This window comes from Oncorhynchus keta, chromosome 25, assembly GCF_023373465.1.
Source record: "Oncorhynchus keta strain PuntledgeMale-10-30-2019 chromosome 25, Oket_V2, whole genome shotgun sequence".
Lineage (NCBI taxonomy): Eukaryota > Metazoa > Chordata > Actinopteri > Salmoniformes > Salmonidae > Oncorhynchus > Oncorhynchus keta.
In genome coordinates, this window is record NC_068445.1 from 44375648 (window position 1) to 44395128 (window position 19481).

The following is a 19481-nucleotide window of genomic DNA, read 5'->3' on the forward strand; positions in this document are numbered from 1 at the left end:
TGCTCAAACCTCCTCAACCACCGAGAACGGTTTATAGATGCGGATATGCGCTCTAAAACTGTACAGAATGTATTTTAAAATGGAAGAGCCCGGGAAAAAAATGTTCAGCTCAAATTTATTCAAGAGGCATAGCCTATAGTGTTTTTACGTAGTAAAAAAAAAATATATATTTATATGTATTCAATCGGGTTCACAGTGCGCACCGAACCGAGGTCCCTGTAACGAACGGTTTGGTACGAATACGTGTACCGTTACACCCATAGTTAACCTGCGAGATAACACAGTCATCCGGAACAACAGGGCCTTTCATGCAAGACTCAGGGTCGAATTCCTCGAAGCAAAGATAAAAGGCCTTTAGCTCGTTAGGGAGTTCTACATCACTGGGCACCTCATGACTCAGAGCTGTAGTACACTAGGGTAGAGTTCAGAGCTGTAGTACACTAGGGTAGAGTTCAGAGCTGTAGTACACTAGGGTAGAGTTCAGAGCTGTAGTACACTAGGGTAGAGTTCAGAGCTGTAGTACACTAGGGTAGAGTTCAGAGCTGTAGTACACTAGGGTAGAGTTCAGAGCTGTAGTACACTAGGGTAGAGTTCAGAGCTGTAGTACACTAGGGTAGAGTTCAGAGCTGTAGTACACTAGGGTAGAGTTCAGAGCTGTAGTACACTAGGGTAGAGTTCAGAGCTGTAGTACACTAGGATAGAGTTCAGAGCTGTAGTACACTAGGGTAGAGTTCAGAGCTGTAGTACACTAGGGTAGAGTTCAGAGCTGGGGGGTAGAGTTCAGAGCTGTAGTACACTAGGGTAGAGTTCAGAGCTGTTGTACACTAGGGTAGAGTTCAGAGCTGTAGTACACTAGGGTAGAGTTCAGAGCTGTAGTACACTAGGGTAGAGTTCAGAGCTGTAGTACACTAGGGTAGAGTTCAGAGCTGTTGTACACTAGGGTAGAGTTCAGAGCTGTTGTACACTAGGGTAGAGTTCAGAGCAGAGCTGTAGTACACTAGGGAGTAGAGTTCAGAGCTGTAGTACACTAGGGTAGAGTTCAGAGCTGGGGGTAGAGTTCAGAGCTGTAGTACACTAGGGTAGAGTTCAGAGCTGTAGTACACTGTAGGGTAGAGTTCAGAGCTGTAGTGTACACTAGGGTAGAGTTCAGAGCTGTAGTACACTAGGGTAGAGTTCAGAGCTGTAGTACACTAGGGTAGAGTTCAGAGCTGTTGTACACTAGGGTAGAGTTCAGAGCTGTTGTACACTAGGGTAGAGTTCAGAGCTGTAGTACACTAGGGTAGAGTTCAGAGCTGTAGTACACTAGGATAGAGTTCAGAGCTGTAGTACACTAGGGTAGAGTTCAGAGCTGTAGTACACTAGGGTAGAGTTCAGAGCTGTAGTACACTAGGGTAGAGTTCAGAGCTGTAGTACACTAGGGTAGAGTTCAGAGCTGTAGTACACTAGGGTAGAGTTCAGAGCTGTAGTACACTAGGGTATAGTTCAGAGCTGTAGTACACTAGGGTAGAGTTCAGAGCTGTAGTACACTAGGGTAGAGTTCAGAGCTGTAGTACACTAGGGTAGAGTTCAGAGCTGTAGTACACTAGGGTATAGTTCAGAGCTGTAGTACACTAGGGTAGAGTTCAGAGCTGTAGTACACTAGGGTAGAGTTCAGAGCTGTAGTACACTAGGGTAGAGTTCAGAGCTGTAGTACACTAGGGTATAGTTCAGAGCTGTAGTACACTAGGGTAGAGTTCAGAGCTGTAGTACACTAGGGTAGAGTTCAGAGCTGTAGTACACTAGGGTAGAGTTCAGAGCTGTAGTACACTAGGGTAGAGTTCAGAGCTGTAGTACACTAGGGTATAGTTCAGAGCTGTAGTACACTAGGGTAGAGTTCAGAGCTGGGGGGGGGGGGTAGAGTTCAGAGCTGGGGGGGGTGAGAGAGAGACAGAAACAGGAAAAGAACATTGTCTCTCAAAATAACATTAGCTAAAATCCTCCACACCAAGAAAAATATGTCACACGAGTCTGTGGAATAAACACCTTTGACAACGACCTGGGAGAGAAAGAGACACACACACCGCAAGAAGGACCTTCTGCGCCATCAAAAGGAACGTAAAATTAGACATCCCCAATTAGGATCTGGCAAAAAAATACTTGAAAACAGTTATAGAACTTATTGCCCTGTACGGTTGTGGTCCAACTAAGACTCGCCAAAATATCAGTGTACAATGTTTAAAAAAAACAGTTAATGCACGTAGAGAAGAATTTGAAAAAGATCTGCTCATGATCAAAATCCAGAAAGGAGTCGTTAAATTCTACAACCACCTAAAAGGAAGTGATTGCCAAACCTTCCATAACAAAGCCATCACCTAGAGAAGGGTGCCCTCGCAGCCAGTTGATTCTGGAGCTCTGATCAAAACACATACACACACATTATCTATATTAGGGGGTAGGCAACAACATCTCCTACCCGCTGATCCTCAACACGGGGGCCCCACAAGGGTGCATTCTGAGCCCTCTCCTGTACTCCCTGTTCACCCACGACTGCGTGGCCACGCACGCCTCCAACTCAATCATCAAGTTTGCGGACGACACAACAGTGGTAGGCTTGATTACCAACAACGACGAGACGGCCTACAGGGAGGAGGTGAGGGCCCTCGGAGTGTGGTGTCAGGAAATTAACCTCACACTCAACGTCAACAAAACTAAGGAGATGATTGTGGACTTCAGGAAACAGCAGAGGGAACACCCCCCTATCCACATAGATGGAACAGTAGTGGAGAGGGTAGTAAGTTTTAAGTTCCTCGGCATACACATCACAGACAAACTGAATTGGTCCACTCACACTGACAGCGTCGTGAAGAAGGCGCAGCAGCGCCTCTTCAACCTCAGGAGGCTGAAGAAATTTGGCTTGTCACCAAAAGCACTCACAAACTTCTACAGATGCACAATCGAGAGCATCCTGGCGGGCTGTATCACCGCCTGGTACGGCAACTGCTCCGCCCTCAACCGTAAGGCTCTCTAGAGGGTAGTGAGGTCTGCACAACGCATCACCGGGGGCAAACTACCTGCCCTACAGGACACCTACACCACCCGATGTTACAGGAAGGCCATAAAGATCATCAAGGACATCAACCACCCGAGCCACTGCCTGTTCACCCCGCTATCATCCAGAAGGCGAGGTCAGTACAGGTGCATCAAAGCTGGGACCGAGAGACTGAAAAACAGCTTCTATCTCAAGGCCATCAGACTGTTAAACAGCCACCACTAACATTGAGTGGCTGCTGCCAACACACTGACATTGACACTGACCCAACTCCAGCCACTTTAATAATGGGAATTGATGGGAAATGATGTAAATATATCACTAGCCACTTTAAACAATGCTACCTTATATAATGTTACTTACCCTACATTATTCATCTCATATGTATACGTATATACTGTACTCTATATCATCGACTGCATCCTTATGTAATACATGTATCACTTGCCACTTTAACTATGCCACTTTGTTTACTTTGTCTACATACTCATCTCATATGTATATACTGTACTCGATACCATCTACTGTATGCTGCCCTGTACCATCACTCATTCATATATCCTTATGTACATATTCTTTATCCCCTTATTGTTAGTTAGATTACTTGTTGGTTATCACTGCATTGTCGGAACTAGAAGCACAAGCATTTCGCTACACTCGCATTAACATCTGCTAACCATGTGTATGTGACAAATACAATTTGATTTGATTTGATTTGATGTATTACCTCCATTATCCCTGCACATTGACTAGGTACCGGTACCCACTGTATAAACATCATTATTGTTATTTTGTGATATTTTAAAATTCTTCTTTTTTTTTTTTTAACTTGGGTTTATAAAATTATTTTAGCAAATATTTTCTGACTTGTTGGTTAAGGGCTTGTAAGTAAGCATTGGTTGTATTCAGCGCATGTGACAAATTAAATTGGATTTGAAACAGACTCCAAAGAGCCCAAGGACAGCATTACCATTAGACACAACCAAAGCACGAGAAAACTAAAATATTATTACATGTCACACTGGATAGAACTACTAAGTACACATTGGCAGAATACCTGACCAGGGCAGACAAGATTTACTGTTTTCAGTGTCATTATTCAGTGTATTATCTTATAAACATGAAGTCAACTGAAAACGAGAAGAAGTGGATCCAGCAGGGACGCCATCACCAACACTGGACAATAGAGGTGTGGAAAAACATCGCCTGGTCTGACAAATCCCAGTTCCTGTTGCATCATGTTGATGGCAGGAACAAGGTTTTGCGTGAGCAGCACAAGTCCATGGCCCCATCCTGCCTGGTGTCAACAGTACAGGCTGGTGGAATTGGTATTTTATTTAACCTTTATTTAACTAGGCAAGATCAGTTAAGAACAAATTCTTATTTTCAATGACAGCCTAGGAACAGTGGGTTAACTGCCTTGTTCAGGGGCAGACCGACAGATTTGTACCTTGTCAGCTCGGGGGTTTGAACTCGCAACCTTCCGGTTACTAGTCCAACGCTCTAACCACTAGGCTACCCTGCCGGTATAAAGGTGTGGGGAATGTTTTTCTGGCACACGTTAAGTCCCTTGAGACCAACTGAGCAACGATTGAACACCACAGCGTATCTGAACATTGTTGCTGACCAGGTGCCTCCCTTCGTGGCAAAGGGGTGGCAAAGGGGTGGCAAAGGGGTGGCCAACCCGGTACTAGATTGGTGTACCCAGTGGAGGAAAAAGTACCCAACTGTCCTACTTGAGTAAAAGTAAAGATACCTTAATAGAAAATGACTCAAGTAAAAGTGAGTCTCTCAGTAAAATACTCAGTAAATAATAATAATAAATAAATAAGTAAAATGTTTTTAAAATATACTGAAGTATTAAATGGAATTGCAATAACATACTTAAGTATCAAAAAGTATAAATCATTTCAAATTCGAGTTTTTCCCAAATGTTAATAGACGTTTGCTGAAACACCATCTCAGGTACTAATTCATTAATTTCCCCAAACCCCACAGTCATCTTATCAAATTAAAACACATCAATCATAATAATGTAATCCCCCTTCAAAATTAAACTCTGCATACAAATGAAACACACACACACACACACACACACACACACACACACACACACACACACACACACACACACACACACTAATTTTGTGACAACCCAGATCACACTAATGTGACATATTCAAACCACTCTAATTTTGTGACAGGGTAGTGGGTTCGACCACCCAGAGAATCACACTGACTGTATGTGACATGGCATATAAAAAACCACTACAACAATCAGAAGCTATTTCAGAGACCGATATGTTGTTGTTTCACTGTATAATTGTTTGTGTACTCAGAGGGGAACAACAACAACAACAACAACAACGTTTTATATTTCAACATGGTCTGATTGCAAAGTGAACATTAGTGTTTGTGATGAGAGAAATTGAGCTTAGCAGCTTGTCGAACAGTGTCTCATTCAATTTGTACACAGCATATTTTGGTTGTGAAGGTGGTTTGTCCAAATGTTTGTTATGGAATTGCAATCCGAGTGTGAAGACACATACGCCAGTTGTATTGCAGATTTGGTGTCTGGTTCTTCTAAATGAGTTACAGTTTTGGGTCATTGTGCCTTTATGGTCCAGTTTTAGTGAGTTAACAATTGGGGAAAAACTGTATTAAGTCTCTCTCTGTGTGTGTGTGTGTGTGTGTGTGTAATCTGAGGGAAATATGTGTCTCTAATATGGTCATTTGGCAGGAGGTTAGGAAGTGCAGCTCATTTTCTAAGCTCATTTTGTGAGCAGTGTGCACATAGCCTGTCTTCTCCTGAGTGACAGGTATGCCTACGGCGGCCTCTCTCCTTTTAGTTTCTCATGATTTGGTTGGATTCTCTCCATGGCTTCCCTCAACTAAAACCATCCTAAATAAGGAGAGAGACGATAGATTGCACTCTAAAATTAGCGAAAGGTTAGAGGCTGAGTCACCAGCCCTAATGAGCAGGGTACATTGGGAGCGACTTGGGTTGAGGAGGGGACTGTGTGTGTGGTGTGTGTGCATCAGTGTTCGTGTGTGCTGGGTTGAGAAGGGGGGTTAGCTGTGACATTGTGCTGTGTCACTGCCGTGTTCAGTGTGTGTGTGTGTGTGTGTGTGTGTGTGTGTGTGTGTGTGTGTGTGTGTGTATCTGGTCTCAGACAGACAAGGAGTCTGCGGTTTCCTTCATGAAAGAGGAGAATCCTACTCAACCTTTAATGAAGGAAGAAGACACTTTGTATGTCCGTAATTGCACCCTGTGCCCTATATAGTGCACTACTCTAGTCAAACGTAGTGCACTATATAGGGGAGTGTCTACTACTCTAGTCAAACGTAGTGCACTATATAGGGGAGTGTTTACTACTCTAGTCAAACGTAGTGCACTATATAGGGGAGTGTCTACTACTCTAGTCAAACGTAGTGCACTATATAGGGGAGTGTTTACTACTCTAGTCAAACGCAGTGCACTATATAGGGGAGTGTTTACTACTCTAGTCAAACGTAGTGCACTATATAGGGGAGTGTCTACTACTCTAGTCAAATGTAGTGCACTATATAGGGGAGTGTTTACTACTCTAGTCAAACATAGTGCACTATATAGGGGAGTGTCTACTACTCTAGTCAAACGTAGTGCACTATATAGGGCAGTGTATATATAGGGCAGTTTATTATGGATCTCCATAAGCTACTGCCAATGCAGAAGCTACTCTTCCTGGAGTCCAGCAAAATTAAGGCAATTTATACCATTTTAAAACATTACAATACATTCACAACACACTGTGTGCCCTCAGGCCCCTACTCCACCACATATCTACAGTACTAAATCCATGTGTGTGTATAGTGTGCATGTTATCGTGTGTGTGTGCACCAATGCTTGCGTTGCTTCACAGTAACCCACAGTTCCATAAGGTGTTTTTAAAATCTGATTCTACTGTTTGCGTCAGTTACTTGATGTGGAATAGAGTTCCATGTAGTCATGGCTCTATGTAGTACTGTGGAATAGAGTTCCATGTAGTCATGGCTCTATGTGGGACTGTGGAATAGAGTTCCATGTAGACATGGCTCTATGTAGTACTGTGGAATAGAGTTCCATGTAGTCATGGCTCTATGTAGTACTGTGGAATAGAGTTCCATGTAGTCATGGCTCTATGTAGTACTGTGGAATAGAGTTCCATGTAGTCATGGCTCTATCTAGTACTGTGGAATAGAGTTCCATGTAGTCATGGCTCTATCTAGTACTGTGGAATAGAGTTCCATGTAGTCATGGCTCTATCTAGTACTGTGGAATAGAGTTCCATGTAGTCATGGCTCTATGTAGTACTGTGGAATAGAGTTCCATGTAGTCATGGCTCTATGTAGTACTGTGGAATAGAGTTCCATGTAGTCATGGCTCTATGTAGTACTGTGGAATAGAGTTCCATGTCGTCATGGCTCTATGTAGTACTATGGAATAGAGTTCCATGTAGTCATGGCTCTATGTAGTACTGTGGAATAGAGTTCCATGTAGTCATGGCTCTATGTAGTACTGTGGAATAGAGTTCCATGTAGTCATGGCTCTATGTAGTACTGTGGAATAGAGTTCCATGTAGTCATGGCTCTATGTAGTACTGTGGAATAGAGTTCCATGTAGTCATGGCTCTATGTAGTACTGTGGAATAGAGTTCTGTGTAGTCATGGCTCTATGTAGTACTGTGGAATAGAGTTCCATGTAGTCATGGCTCTATGTAGTACTGTGGAATAGAGTTCCATGTAGTCATGGCTCTATGTAGTACTGTGGAATAGAGTTCCATGTAGTCATGGCTCTATGTAGTACTGTGGAATAGAGTTCAATGTAGTCATGGCTCTATGTAGTACTGTGGAATAGAGTTCCATGTAGTCATGGCTCTATGTATCAATCAAATTCAATCAAATTTTATTTATATAGCCCTTCGTACATCAGCTGATATCTCAAAGTGCTGTACAGAAACCCAGCCTAAAACCCCAAACAGCAAGCAATGCAGGTGTAGAAGCATGGTGGCTAGGAAAAACTCCCTAGAAAGGCCAAAACCTAGGAAGAAACCTAGAGAGGAACCAGGCTATGTGGGGTGGCCAGTCCTCTTCTGGCTGTGCCGGGTGGAGATTATAACAGAACATGGCCAAGATGTTCAAATGTTAATAAATGACCAGCATGGTCGAATAATAACAAGGCAGAACAGTTGAAACTGGAGCAGCAGCACAGTCAGGTGGACTGGGGACAGCAAGGAGTCATCATGTCAGGTCGTCCTGGGGCACGGTCCTTGGGCTCAGGTAGTTCCATGTAGTCAAGGCTCTATGTAGTACTGTGGAATAGAGTTCCATGTAGTCATGGCTCTATGTAGTACTGTGGAATAGAGTTCCATGTAGTAATGGCTCTATCTAGTACTGTGGAATAGAGTTCCATGTAGTCATGGCTCTATCTAGTACTGTGGAATAGAGTTCCATGTAGTCATGGCTCTATGTAGTACTGTGTGCCTCCCATTGCCTGTTCTGGACTTGGGGACTGTGCAGAGACCTCTGGTGGCATGTCTTGTGGGGTATGTATGGGTGTCTGAGCTGTGTGCCAGTAGTTTAGACAGACAGCTCAGTGCATTCAACATGTCAATACCTCTCATAAATAAAAGTAGTGATGAAGTCAATCTCTCCTCCACTTTCAGTCAAGAGAGATTGACATGCATATTATTAATATTAGCTCTCTGTGCACATCCAAGGGCCAACCGTGCTGCCCTGTTCTGAGCCAATTGCAATGTTCCTAAGCCCCTTTTTGTGGCACCTGACCACACGACTGAACAGTAGTCCAGGTGTGACAAAACTAGGTCCTGTAGGACCTGCCTTGTTGATAGTGTTGTTAAGAAGGTAGAAACTAGGGCCTGTAGGACCTGCCTTGTTGATAGTGTTGTTAAGAAGGTAGAAACTAGGGCCTGTAGGACCTGCCTTGTTGATAGTGTTGTTAAGAAGGTAGAAACTAGGGCCTGTAGGACCTGCCTTGTTGATAATGTTGTTAAGAAGGTAGAAACTAGGGCCTGTAGGACCTGCCTTGTTGATAGTGTTGTTAAGAAGGTAGAAACTAGGGCTTGTAGGACCTGCCTTGTTGATAGTGTTGTTAAGAAGGTAGAAACTAGGGCCTGTAGGACCTGCCTTGTTGATAGTGTTGTTAAGAAGGTAGAAACTAGGGCCTGTAGGACCTGCCTTGTTGATAGTGTTGTTAAGAAGGTAGAAACTAGGGCCTGTAGGACCTGCCTTGTTGATAGTGTTGTTGAGAAGGTAGAAACTAGGGCCTGTAGGACCTGCCTTGTTGATAGTGTTGTTAAGAAGGTAGAAACTAGGGCCTGTAGGACCTGCCTTGTTGATAATGTTGTTAAGAAGGTAGAAACTAGGGCCTGTAGGACCTGCCTTGTTGATAGTGTTGTTAAGAAGGTAGAAACTAGGGCTTGTAGGACCTGCCTTGTTGATAGTGTTGTTAAGAAGGTAGAAACTAGGGCCTGTAGGACCTGCCTTGTTGATAGTGTTGTTAAGAAGGTAGAAACTAGGGCCTGTAGGACCTGCCTTGTTGATAGTGCTGTTAAGGCAGAGCATCACTTTATTATGGACAGACTTCTCCCCATCTTAGCTACTACTGCATCAATGTTTTGACAATAACAATTTACAATCCAGGGTTACTCCAAGCAGTTTAGTCATCTCAACCTGCTCAATTTCCACATGATTTATTACAAGATCTGGTGAGTGTTTTTATTCCAAATACGATGCTTTTAGTTTTACAAATATTTAGGGCGAATTTATTCCTTGCCACCCATTCTGAAACTAACTGCAACTCTTTGTTAAGTGTATAGTGTTGAGTCATCCGCATAAATAGACACTCTGGCTTTTCTTTTCTCAAAGTCAAACTGGCATGTCGCCAGTAAAGCTGGAAAAAAGCAAGGGGCCTAAAGAGCTGCCCTGGGGAATTCCTGATTCTAACTGGATTATATTTGAGAGGCATCCATTAAAGAACACCCTCTGTGTTCTGTTAGACAAGTAACCCTTTATCCACATTATAGCAGGGGGGTGTAAGGACATGACGTTTTTTCGAGCAGCAGTCTATAATCGACAATGTCAAAAGCTGCACCGAAGTCTGACATTGTTCGTGGAGAATCAAGTGATTTCCTCTCCCTTCTAAAACGGGCCGTGCACAGCTTTGTAGGTGGAAACTGGAATACACGTTTTCCTGAGAGAGTCGGATCTTTCAGGGTCATAATTGGAAATAGCTCCAACCAGTCAAAATCTAGAGCCAAATCCATCGCTGGAAAAACTACTTTTACCCGCTCCGTTTGTCCCAGACGCTAAAAAAGGTTACTCGTGTAACCACGGTTCTATGAAGTAAACGGCACATTCAACTCATGTAACCACGGTTCTATGAAGTAAATGGCACATTCAACTGACTGAGGAAAACATTATTTCAGATTGTCGCGAGCCACCAATGACTATGACTGCATTATGCAGTGCACTACAACCAGGGCCCATAGGACTCTGGTCAAAGGTAGTGTACTATATAGGGAATAGGGTGCCATTGGGGGAAATCCAGAGACAAAAGGTCAAGCCTATTGACTGCCAGGTAGGCAGAAAAACATTCAGAAGAACAGAAACCAAAACCACAGATTATTAGGTTCTGGAAAGAAAGAAGAGGAAAACATTGACAAAAAGGGCATCAACGAATATGAAATAGTCTGGAAGCCTAATCACATTCAGCTACTGATTTAGACTTTAGTTTCATGCTGTCAGTTTTTTTATTTTACCTTTATTTTACTAGGCAAGTCAGTTAAGAACTAATTCTTATTTTCAATGACGGACTAGGAACAGTGGGTTAACTGCCTGTTCAGGGGCAGAACGACAGATTTGTACCAAGTCAGTGGTTAGCTGCACTCCGGGGTGAAGGTCTTCAAATAGGCACAGATCTAGGATCTGCTTCCCCTCAGTCAATCCTAGTGGTGAGGAATAAAATATAAAAAAGGGACCTAGGATCAGCGTGTAGGGGGCAACTTCATCTTAGACCTACTGGCTTGACAGTATGTCTGAATGCATCAATGTCTGAATGCATCAATGTCTGAATGCATCAATGTCTGAATGCATCAATGTCTGAATGCATCAATGTCTGAATGCATCAATGTCTGAATGCATCAATGTCTGAATGCATCAATGTCTGAATGCATCAATGTCTGAATGCATCAATGTCTGAATGCATCAATGTCTGAATGCAGGGCCTGAGCAATGCAGAGTCTCCATAGACACGTCTTAAACAACACAGTGACGGGGAGGGAGAACTGTAACCAGCAGGCCACGGCATATGGTTTACATTGTTTTAATCAAACCATTCACTGACCACTCATGCCCTGTGGTTGGGGTTAGGGTTGCCATGGTAGCCAAAATAATGGCCGGACCATCATTTTTATACATGACCCCCCTAAGCATGATGGGATTTTAATTGCAATTAACTCAGGAACTACACCTGTGTGGAAGCACCTGCTTTCAATATACAGTACTTTGTATCCCACATTTACTCAAGTGTTTCCATTATTTTGGCAGTTACATGTATGTACAGTATGTACAGTACCAGTCAAGTTTGGACACACCTACTCATTCAAGGATTTTTCTTTATTTTTACTATTTTCTACATTGAAGAATAATAGTGAAGACATCAACACTATGAAATAACACATGGAATCACGTAGTAAACATATATTTTTGATGACAGCTTTGCACACTCTTTGCATTCTCTTAACCAGCTTCACCTGGAATGATTTTATAACAGTCTTGAAGGAGTTCCCACATATGCTGAGCACTTGTTGGCTGATTTTCTTTAAAATATATATATATATTTTGAACACTCTTTTAGTTACTACATGATTCCATATGTGTTATTTCATAGTTGTGATGTCTTCACTATTATTCTATAATGTAGAAAATATTACAAATAAAGAAAAACCCTGGAAATGAGTAGCATCAGCTACTCTTCCTGGGCTCCCACATGAAACATGACATCATACAGAACATTAATTGACAAGAACAGATGTTACCATAGAAACCAGTGACCAGAAGATGGCCCAATTGAAACTGCGTTCTGTGCTGTATCCAAACTTTTGACCGGGAGTGTAAACTGGACCTTTCTTCCATCCATTGTGAGAAGACATACAACCTTACAATTAAATGGCAATGCATTTCTTAGCCGCTTTAAAAAACGCTACGTTACACACTTTCTTCAGATAAGTCTCTCGTAATCAACATTTCCATAGCAAACAAAAAACAGGGAGAATCTGTAGACATGCTGAGATAAAAAATAACAATCTTTGCCAGAATTCAGTCAACCTTCACAAAGACCTTAACAAATATGTCCCATTTTTGCTTGACACCGCCAGATAAATAATTTAATTTCTGAGGGCATGATATTCAGTTTCACTGGCATATACAATGCTCTATCGATGGTCTCAAACTGCAGTCATTTATGTCTGAGATGATATGAACATGACTGGGCATTCAAACATAGCTGTATCTATTCATCATCATCATCATCAATCTCCCAGGTCTTATCCAACTATTGTTTTACATGTTTTGTGTCATCAGGAAAAGCCTCCATTAACCCTTGATACAGTTTAGAAATAAACTTGAGGTTTGTCAGACTCCCTTAAAATAGTTTCAATCTTTGAAGCATCTGGCTTGTCCAGTGTTTGCTGCACAGAGAGAATAAAGTGTTGTATCTGCAAATATTCACCTCCTCTCCGTCACAGACTGGTCTTCCCTGGTTGCCTGACCCTGCTGAGACCTCTGTCACCATCTGACCCTGCTGAGACCTCTGTCACCATCTGACCCTGCTGAGACCTCTGTCACCATCTGACCCTGCTGAGACCTCTGTCACCATCTGACCCTGCTGAGACCTCTGTCACCATCTGACCCTGCTGAGACCTCTGTCACCATCTGACCCTGCTGAGACCTCTGTCACCATCTGACCCTGCTGAGACCTCTGTCACCATCTGACCCTGCTGAGACCCCTGTCACCATCTGACCCTGCTGAGACCCTGTCACCATCTGACCCTGCTGAGACCTCTGTCACCATCTGACCCTGCTGAGACCTCTGTCACCATCTGACCCTGCTGAGACCCCTGTCACCATCTGACCCTGCTGAGACCTCTGTCACCATCTGACCCTGCTGAGACCTCTGTCACCATCTGACCCTGCTGAGACCTCTGTCACCATCTGACCCTGCTGAGACCTCTGTCACCATCTGACCCTGAGACCTCTGTCACCATCTGTCACTGTCACAATCTGACCCTGCTGAGACCCCTGTCACCATCTGACCCTGCTGAGACCTCTGTCACCATCTGACCCTGCTGAGACCTCTGTCACCATCTGATCCTGCTGAGACCTCTGTCACCATCTGACCCTGCTGAGACCTCTGTCACCATCTGACCCTGCTGAGACCTCTGTCACCATCTGACCCTGCTAAGACACAATGAGCATAGTGTTGTGTACTGACTGGGCACCATGACAGTGAAGTCTGTAGAGCTGTTTTTTGAAGTGTACCTATGATGAAAATTACAGGCCTCTCATCTTTTTAAGTGGGAGAACTTGCACATTTGGTGGCTGACTAAATACTTTTTTGCCCTACTGATCACCCACCAAAGCCAATTCCTCATTTGGTAGTCTTTCCTTCCAGTTCTCTGCTGCCAATGACTGGAACGAACTGCAAAAATCACTGAAGCTGGAGACTGATATCTCCTTCACTAACTTTAAGCACCAGCTGTCAGAGTAGCTCACAGATCACTGCACCTGTAGATAGATGGGCTATGTACCTACCTCATCCCCATACTGTATTTATTTATCTAGCTCCTTTGCACCCCAGTATCTCTACTTGCACATTCATCTTCTGCACATCTACCATTCCAGTGTTTAATTGCTACATTGTAATTACTTCTCCACCATGGCCTATTTATTGCCTTAACTCCCTTATCTTACATCATTTGCACTCACTGGATATAGACTTTTTGTTTTCTTTTTTTCTTCTGTATTATTGACTGTATGTTTGTTTTATTCCATGTGTATCTCTGTGTTGCTGTGTGTATCTCTGTGTTGCTGTGTGTAACTCTGTGTTGCTGTGTGTATCTCTGTGTTGCTGTGTGTATCTCTGTGTTGCTGTGTGTATCTCTGTGTTGCTGTGTGTATCTCTGTGTTGCTGTGTGTGTCTGTGTGTATCTCTGTGTTGCTGTGTGTATCTCTGTGTATCTCTGTGTTGCTGTGTGTAACTCTGTGTTGCTGTGTGTATCTCTGTGTTGCTGTGTGTAACTCTGTGTTGCTGTGTGTAACTCTGTGTTGCTGTGTGTATCTCTGTGTTGCTGTGTGTAACTCTGTGTTGCTGTGTGTATCTCTGTGTTGCTGTGTGTATCTCTGTGTTGCTGTGTGTATCTCTGTGTATCTCTGTGTTGCTGTGTGTATCTCTGTGTAACTCTGTGTTGCTGTGTGTAACTCTGTGTTGCTGTATGTAACTCTGTGTTGCTGTGTGTAACTCTGTGTTGCTGTGTGTAACTCTGTGTTGCTGTGTTGCTGTGTGTAACTCTGTGTTGCTGTGTGTATCTCTGTGTTGTTGTGTGTATCTCTGTGTTGCTGTGTTGTAACTCTGTGTTGCTGTGTGTATCTCTGTGTTGCTGTTGTGTGTATCTCTGTGTTGTTGTGTGTATCTCTGTGTTGCTGTGTGTATCTCTGTGTTGCTGTGTGTATCTCTGTGTTGCTGTGTGTATCTCTGTGTTGTTGTGTGTATCTCTGTGTTGTTGTGTGTATCTCTGTGTTGTTGTGTGTAACTCTGTGTTGCTGTGTGTATCTCTGTGTTGCTGTGTGTATCTCTGTGTTGTTGTGTGTATCTCTGTGTTGTTGTGTGTATCTCTGTGTTGCTGTGTGTAACTCTGTGTTGCTGTGTGTATCTCTGTGTTGCTGTGTGTATCTGTGTTGCTGTGTGTATCTCTGTGTTGTTGTGTGTATCTCTGTGTTGTTGTGTGTATCTCTGTGTTGTTGTGTGTATCTCTGTGTTGTTGTGTGTATCTCTGTGTTGTTGTGTGTATCTCTGTGTTGTTGTGTGTATCTCTGTGTTGTTGTGTGTATCTCTGTGTTGTTGTGTGTATCTCTGTGTTGTTGTGTGTATCTGTGTTGCTGTGTTGTTGTGTGTGTATCTCTGTGTTGCTGTGTGTAACTCTGTGTTGCTGTGTGTATCTCTGTGTTGCTGTGTTGTATCTCTGTGTTGCTGTGTGTATCTCTGTGTTGCTGTATGTAACTCTGTGTTGCTGTGTGTAACTCTGTGTTGCTGTGTGTAACTCTGTGTTGCTGTGTGTATCTCTGTGTTGTTGTGTGTATCTCTGTGTTGTTGTGTGTATCTCTGTGTTGTTGTGTGTATCTCTGTGTTGTTGTGTGTATCTCTGTGTTGTTGTGTGTATCTCTGTGTTGCTGTGTGTATCTCTGTGTTGTTGTGTGTATCTCTGTGTTGCTGTGTGTATCTCTGTGTTGCTGTGTGTATCTCTGTGTTGCTGTGTGTAACTCTGTGTTGCTGTGTGTATCTCTGTGTTGTTGTGTGTATCTCTGTGTTGTTGTGTGTATCTCTGTGTTGTTGTGTGTATCTCTGTGTTGTTGTGTGTATCTCTGTGTTGTTGTGTGTATCTCTGTGTTGTTGTGTGTATCTCTGTGTTGTTGTGTGTATCTCTGTGTTGTGTGTGTGTGTAACTCTGTGTTGCTGTGTGTATCTCTGTGTTGCTTGTGTATCTCTGTATCTCTGTGTTGTTGTGTGTATCTCTGTGTTGTTGTGTGTAACTCTGTGTTGCTGTGTGTAACTCTGTGTTGCTGTGTGTATCTCTGTGTTGTTGTGTGTATCTCTGTGTTGTTGTGTGTATCTCTGTGTTGTTGTGTGTATCTCTGTGTTGTTGTGTGTAACTCTGTGTTGCTGTGTGTATCTCTGTGTTGTTGTGTGTATCTCTGTGTTGTTGTGTGTATCTCTGTGTTGTTGTGTGTATCTCTGTGTTGTTGTGTGTATCTCTGTGTTGTTGTGTGTATCTCTGTGTTGCTGTGTGTATCTCTGTGTTGTTGTGTGTATCTCTGTGTTGTTGTGTATCTCTGTATCTCTGTGTTGTTGTGTGTATCTCTGTGTTGTCTGTGTGTATCTCTGTGTTGTGTGTATCTCTGTGTTGTTGTGTGTATCTCTGTGTTGTTGTGTGTGTTGCTGTGTGTATCTCTGTGTTGCTGTGTGTATCTCTGTGTTGTTGTGCGTATCTCTGTGTTGTTGTGCGTATCTCTGTGTTGTTGTGCGTATCTCTGTGTTGTTGTGTGTGTTGCTGTGTAACTCTGTGTTGTGTGTGTATCTCTGTGTTGTTGTGTCTCTGTGTTGTTGTGCGTGTTGTTGTGTATCTCTGTGTTGTTGTGTGTATCTCTGTGTTGTTGTGTGTATCTCTGTGTTGTTGTGCGTATCTCTGTGTTGTTGTGCGTATCTCTGTGTTGTTGTGCGTATCTCTGTGTTGTTGTGTGTATCTCTGTGTTGTTGTGCGTATCTCTGTGTTGTTGTGTGTATCTCTGTGTTGTTGTGCGTATCTCTGTGTTGTTGTGTGTATCTCTGTGTTGTTGTGCGTATCTCTGTGTTGTTGTGCGTATCTCTGTGTTGTTGTACGTGTCGAACTGCTTTGCTTTATCTTGGCCAGGTCTCAGGATATACCACCTCTCCCAGCTTGCTTTGTCTCTGTGTAGAACCTCTCCCTGCTTGCTTCGTCTCTCTGTGTAGAAACTCTCCCTGCTTGCTTCGTCTCTGTGTAGAACCTCTCTCCCAGCTTGCTTCGTCTCTGTGTAGAACCTCTCCCTGCTTGCTTCGTCTCTCTGTGTAGAAACTCTCCCTGCTTGCTTCGTCTCTCTGTGTAGAAACTCTCCCTGCTTGCTTCGTCTCTGTGTAGAACCTCTCCCTGCTTGCTTCGTCTCTGTGTAGAACCTCTCTCCCTGCTTGCTTCGTCTCTCTGTGTAGAACCTCTCCCTGCTTGCTTCGTCTCTCTGTGTAGAAACTCTCCCTGCTTGCTTCGTCTCTCTGTGTAGAAACTCTCCCTGCTTGCTTCGTCTCTGTGTAGAACCTCTCTCCCTGCTTGCTTCGTCTCTGTGTAGAACCTCTCTCCCTGCTTGCTTCGTCTCTCTGTGTAGAACCTCTCTCCCTGCTTGCTTCGTCTCTCTGTGTAGAACCTCTCTCCCTGCTTGCTTCGTCTCTCTGTGTAGAATCTCTCCCTGCTTGCTTCGTCTCTGTGTAGAACCTCTCTCTCTGTGTAGAACCTCTCTCTCTGTGTAGAACCTCTCTCCCTGCTTGCTTCGTCTCTGTGTAGAACCTCTCTCTCTGTGTAGAACCTCTCTCCCTGCTTGCTTCGTCTCTGTGTAGAACCTCTCTCTCTGTGTAGAACCTCTCTCCCTGCTTGCTTCGTCTCTGTGTAGAACCTCTCTCTCTGTGTAGAACCTCTCTCCCTGCTTGCTTCCTCTCTGTGTAGAACCTCTCTCTCTGTGTAGAACCTCTCCCTGCTTGCTTCCTCTCTGTGTAGAACCTCTCCCTGCTTGCTTCCTCTCTGTGTAGAACCTCTCTCTCTGTGTAGAACCTCTCTCTCTGTGTAGAACCTCTCTCTCTGTGTAGAACCTCTCCCTGCTTGCTTCCTCTCTGTGTAGAACCTCTCTCCCTGCTTGCTTCCTCTCTGTGTGTCTCCTTTGCCTCCTTCATTGCAGCCTGACTCTCCACTGTCCGTCTCACTACTCTCTGTAAAGCAACGTTATTTTGTTATGATAACTTATAGTAGCCCACATTTATGATTATAGCTAGCTTAATTTCAGTCAACTCCTCCTGCTGAGGTCAGGCTCTGTACAACGGCAGCTTCGTCCTTCCAGCCAGTTAGTTATAACTAATTACCTGGCTTCTAGCTAGACATCTGACTGAAATTCCAGAGACTATTTACCAGTTGTACACTTAATCTCCACGAGTCAGGTTTTTTTGATGATTAGGGGATGTCTGATGACACAAAAGGAGTCGAGGGATGTAACCCCCCCCCCCTCAAAAAATACTTACTATAGCAGTTTTGCACAGATCCATACAACTATGGGCGCCTCATCCTACGAAACTACACCGAGTTACGCTTCCACAGGCTAGATAGATCATTTGGTTAATTGCCTCGTCTTCCATAAACCAACCCTGACCTTATCAAGGTGTGTGTCAATTTAACATTTTTATTTATTCCTGAAACGCATTTCGCGCTGATATGAAAGATATGGTCCTAATGCTTCCAAAAGCGTACAGTAAATGATACCGTACTGTATGTTCAGACCGAAACGTCGGGGGATCTTAACCTTACAGAAGACACCTTCGCCCCGTGACTTGTGTGTGTGAGCTGAAAGTCTCGATACTAGCATGTTAGATAGCAATGTGTGGCTGTCAGGCAAGTCTTCAGGTAAACAGATATAAAACCACTATTTGCTAAAAATTGAAATTTTACAGGAAAAAAGAAGTTCTGAAATAAATGCAGATTTGACAATATAAACATTCACATGATCCATTTCGCTCGCTAATGTTGAATATTGACCATGATTTGGCCAATGTTAAATTAGCAAGCTATGGTAATTATCAAGGGATAAGGTCAAGTTGTCCGTCGTTGTCCCGCTAAGTACAACAACTTTAACACGCGACAAGAGACAAAACACCTATTTTCACTTAGTCCTGTGTCTCACCTTGTTTCCACTAACGCTGTCGGGATCCGCTCCTCTTCCTCTCATCCTTAACTCAGTCATGTCTTTCACCTTATAGTTAGTTAACTCAACACATTAAAAACGACCCTGGAATAAAAACAAGAAGTTAAGAGGATTTTCGGCTATCATTGAAATAACCGTCCGTTTCTGCAATATTGATGTATATTGTGACAGATCATTACCAAAAAGTAGGAACCTTCTCTCAACCGAATGTGTTGCATTTGTTTATCGCCGCAGTCGTTTGGTGGCGCTGCGGTGAACGAACAGCCTATCCCGAACGACCGGTCTATCCGAACAGCCTATCCCGAAGTCTCTTTCTGACTGACTCAACCAAGGGAGTTCTATTAACCTGAACCGCGGGTGAACTGATTTATGTCCCGTAAACCGGCAAATGTGGTGAGGGAGAAGCGCCCTCTTAAAATCGAATAGTAATCTGCGACGCTTGGTCATGTTGTTAATAATAATGTAGCTTGGTGCGTTCAGAATTATACAACATATATTTTCCATAAAATCATTCAGTGGGTAGGCATTTATTTTTTTTATTTTCTTTAAGCATTCACTTTTGCATGTGAACACAGAATCCTACTCACTACTCCACGTGCTTAGTCTAGAATTGGCTACCTCATGTTTATTTTGAGACAATTTCGCCACGGCCTATGACCTGGGTACC

General features: G+C 43.4%; 1 protein-coding gene and 1 long non-coding RNA gene across 2 annotated transcripts in view; both read right to left on the reverse strand.

The window, feature by feature from the left end:
* LOC118379979 (phosphatidate cytidylyltransferase 1-like) overlaps window positions 1-19051 on the reverse strand; it is a 54013-nt gene extending 34962 nt beyond the window's left edge. The window contains exons 1-2 of the mRNA XM_052479725.1: window positions 18994-19051; window positions 18794-18898 (exon numbers count right to left, since the gene is read on the reverse strand). Coding sequence (XP_052335685.1) covers window positions 18794-18853 — 60 coding nt within the window. The 5' untranslated portion in view covers window positions 18854-18898; window positions 18994-19051. The remainder of the gene's footprint in view (window positions 1-18793; window positions 18899-18993) is intronic.
* LOC127911835 (uncharacterized) lies at window positions 12151-14244 on the reverse strand. Its single transcript, XR_008079605.1, has 3 exons — window positions 13365-14244; window positions 13128-13295; window positions 12151-13044 (listed from the first exon to the last, which is right to left on the reverse strand). It is a non-coding gene; the product is annotated as an uncharacterized LOC127911835 (long non-coding RNA).
* Window positions 19052-19481: the final 430 nt, after the last annotated feature.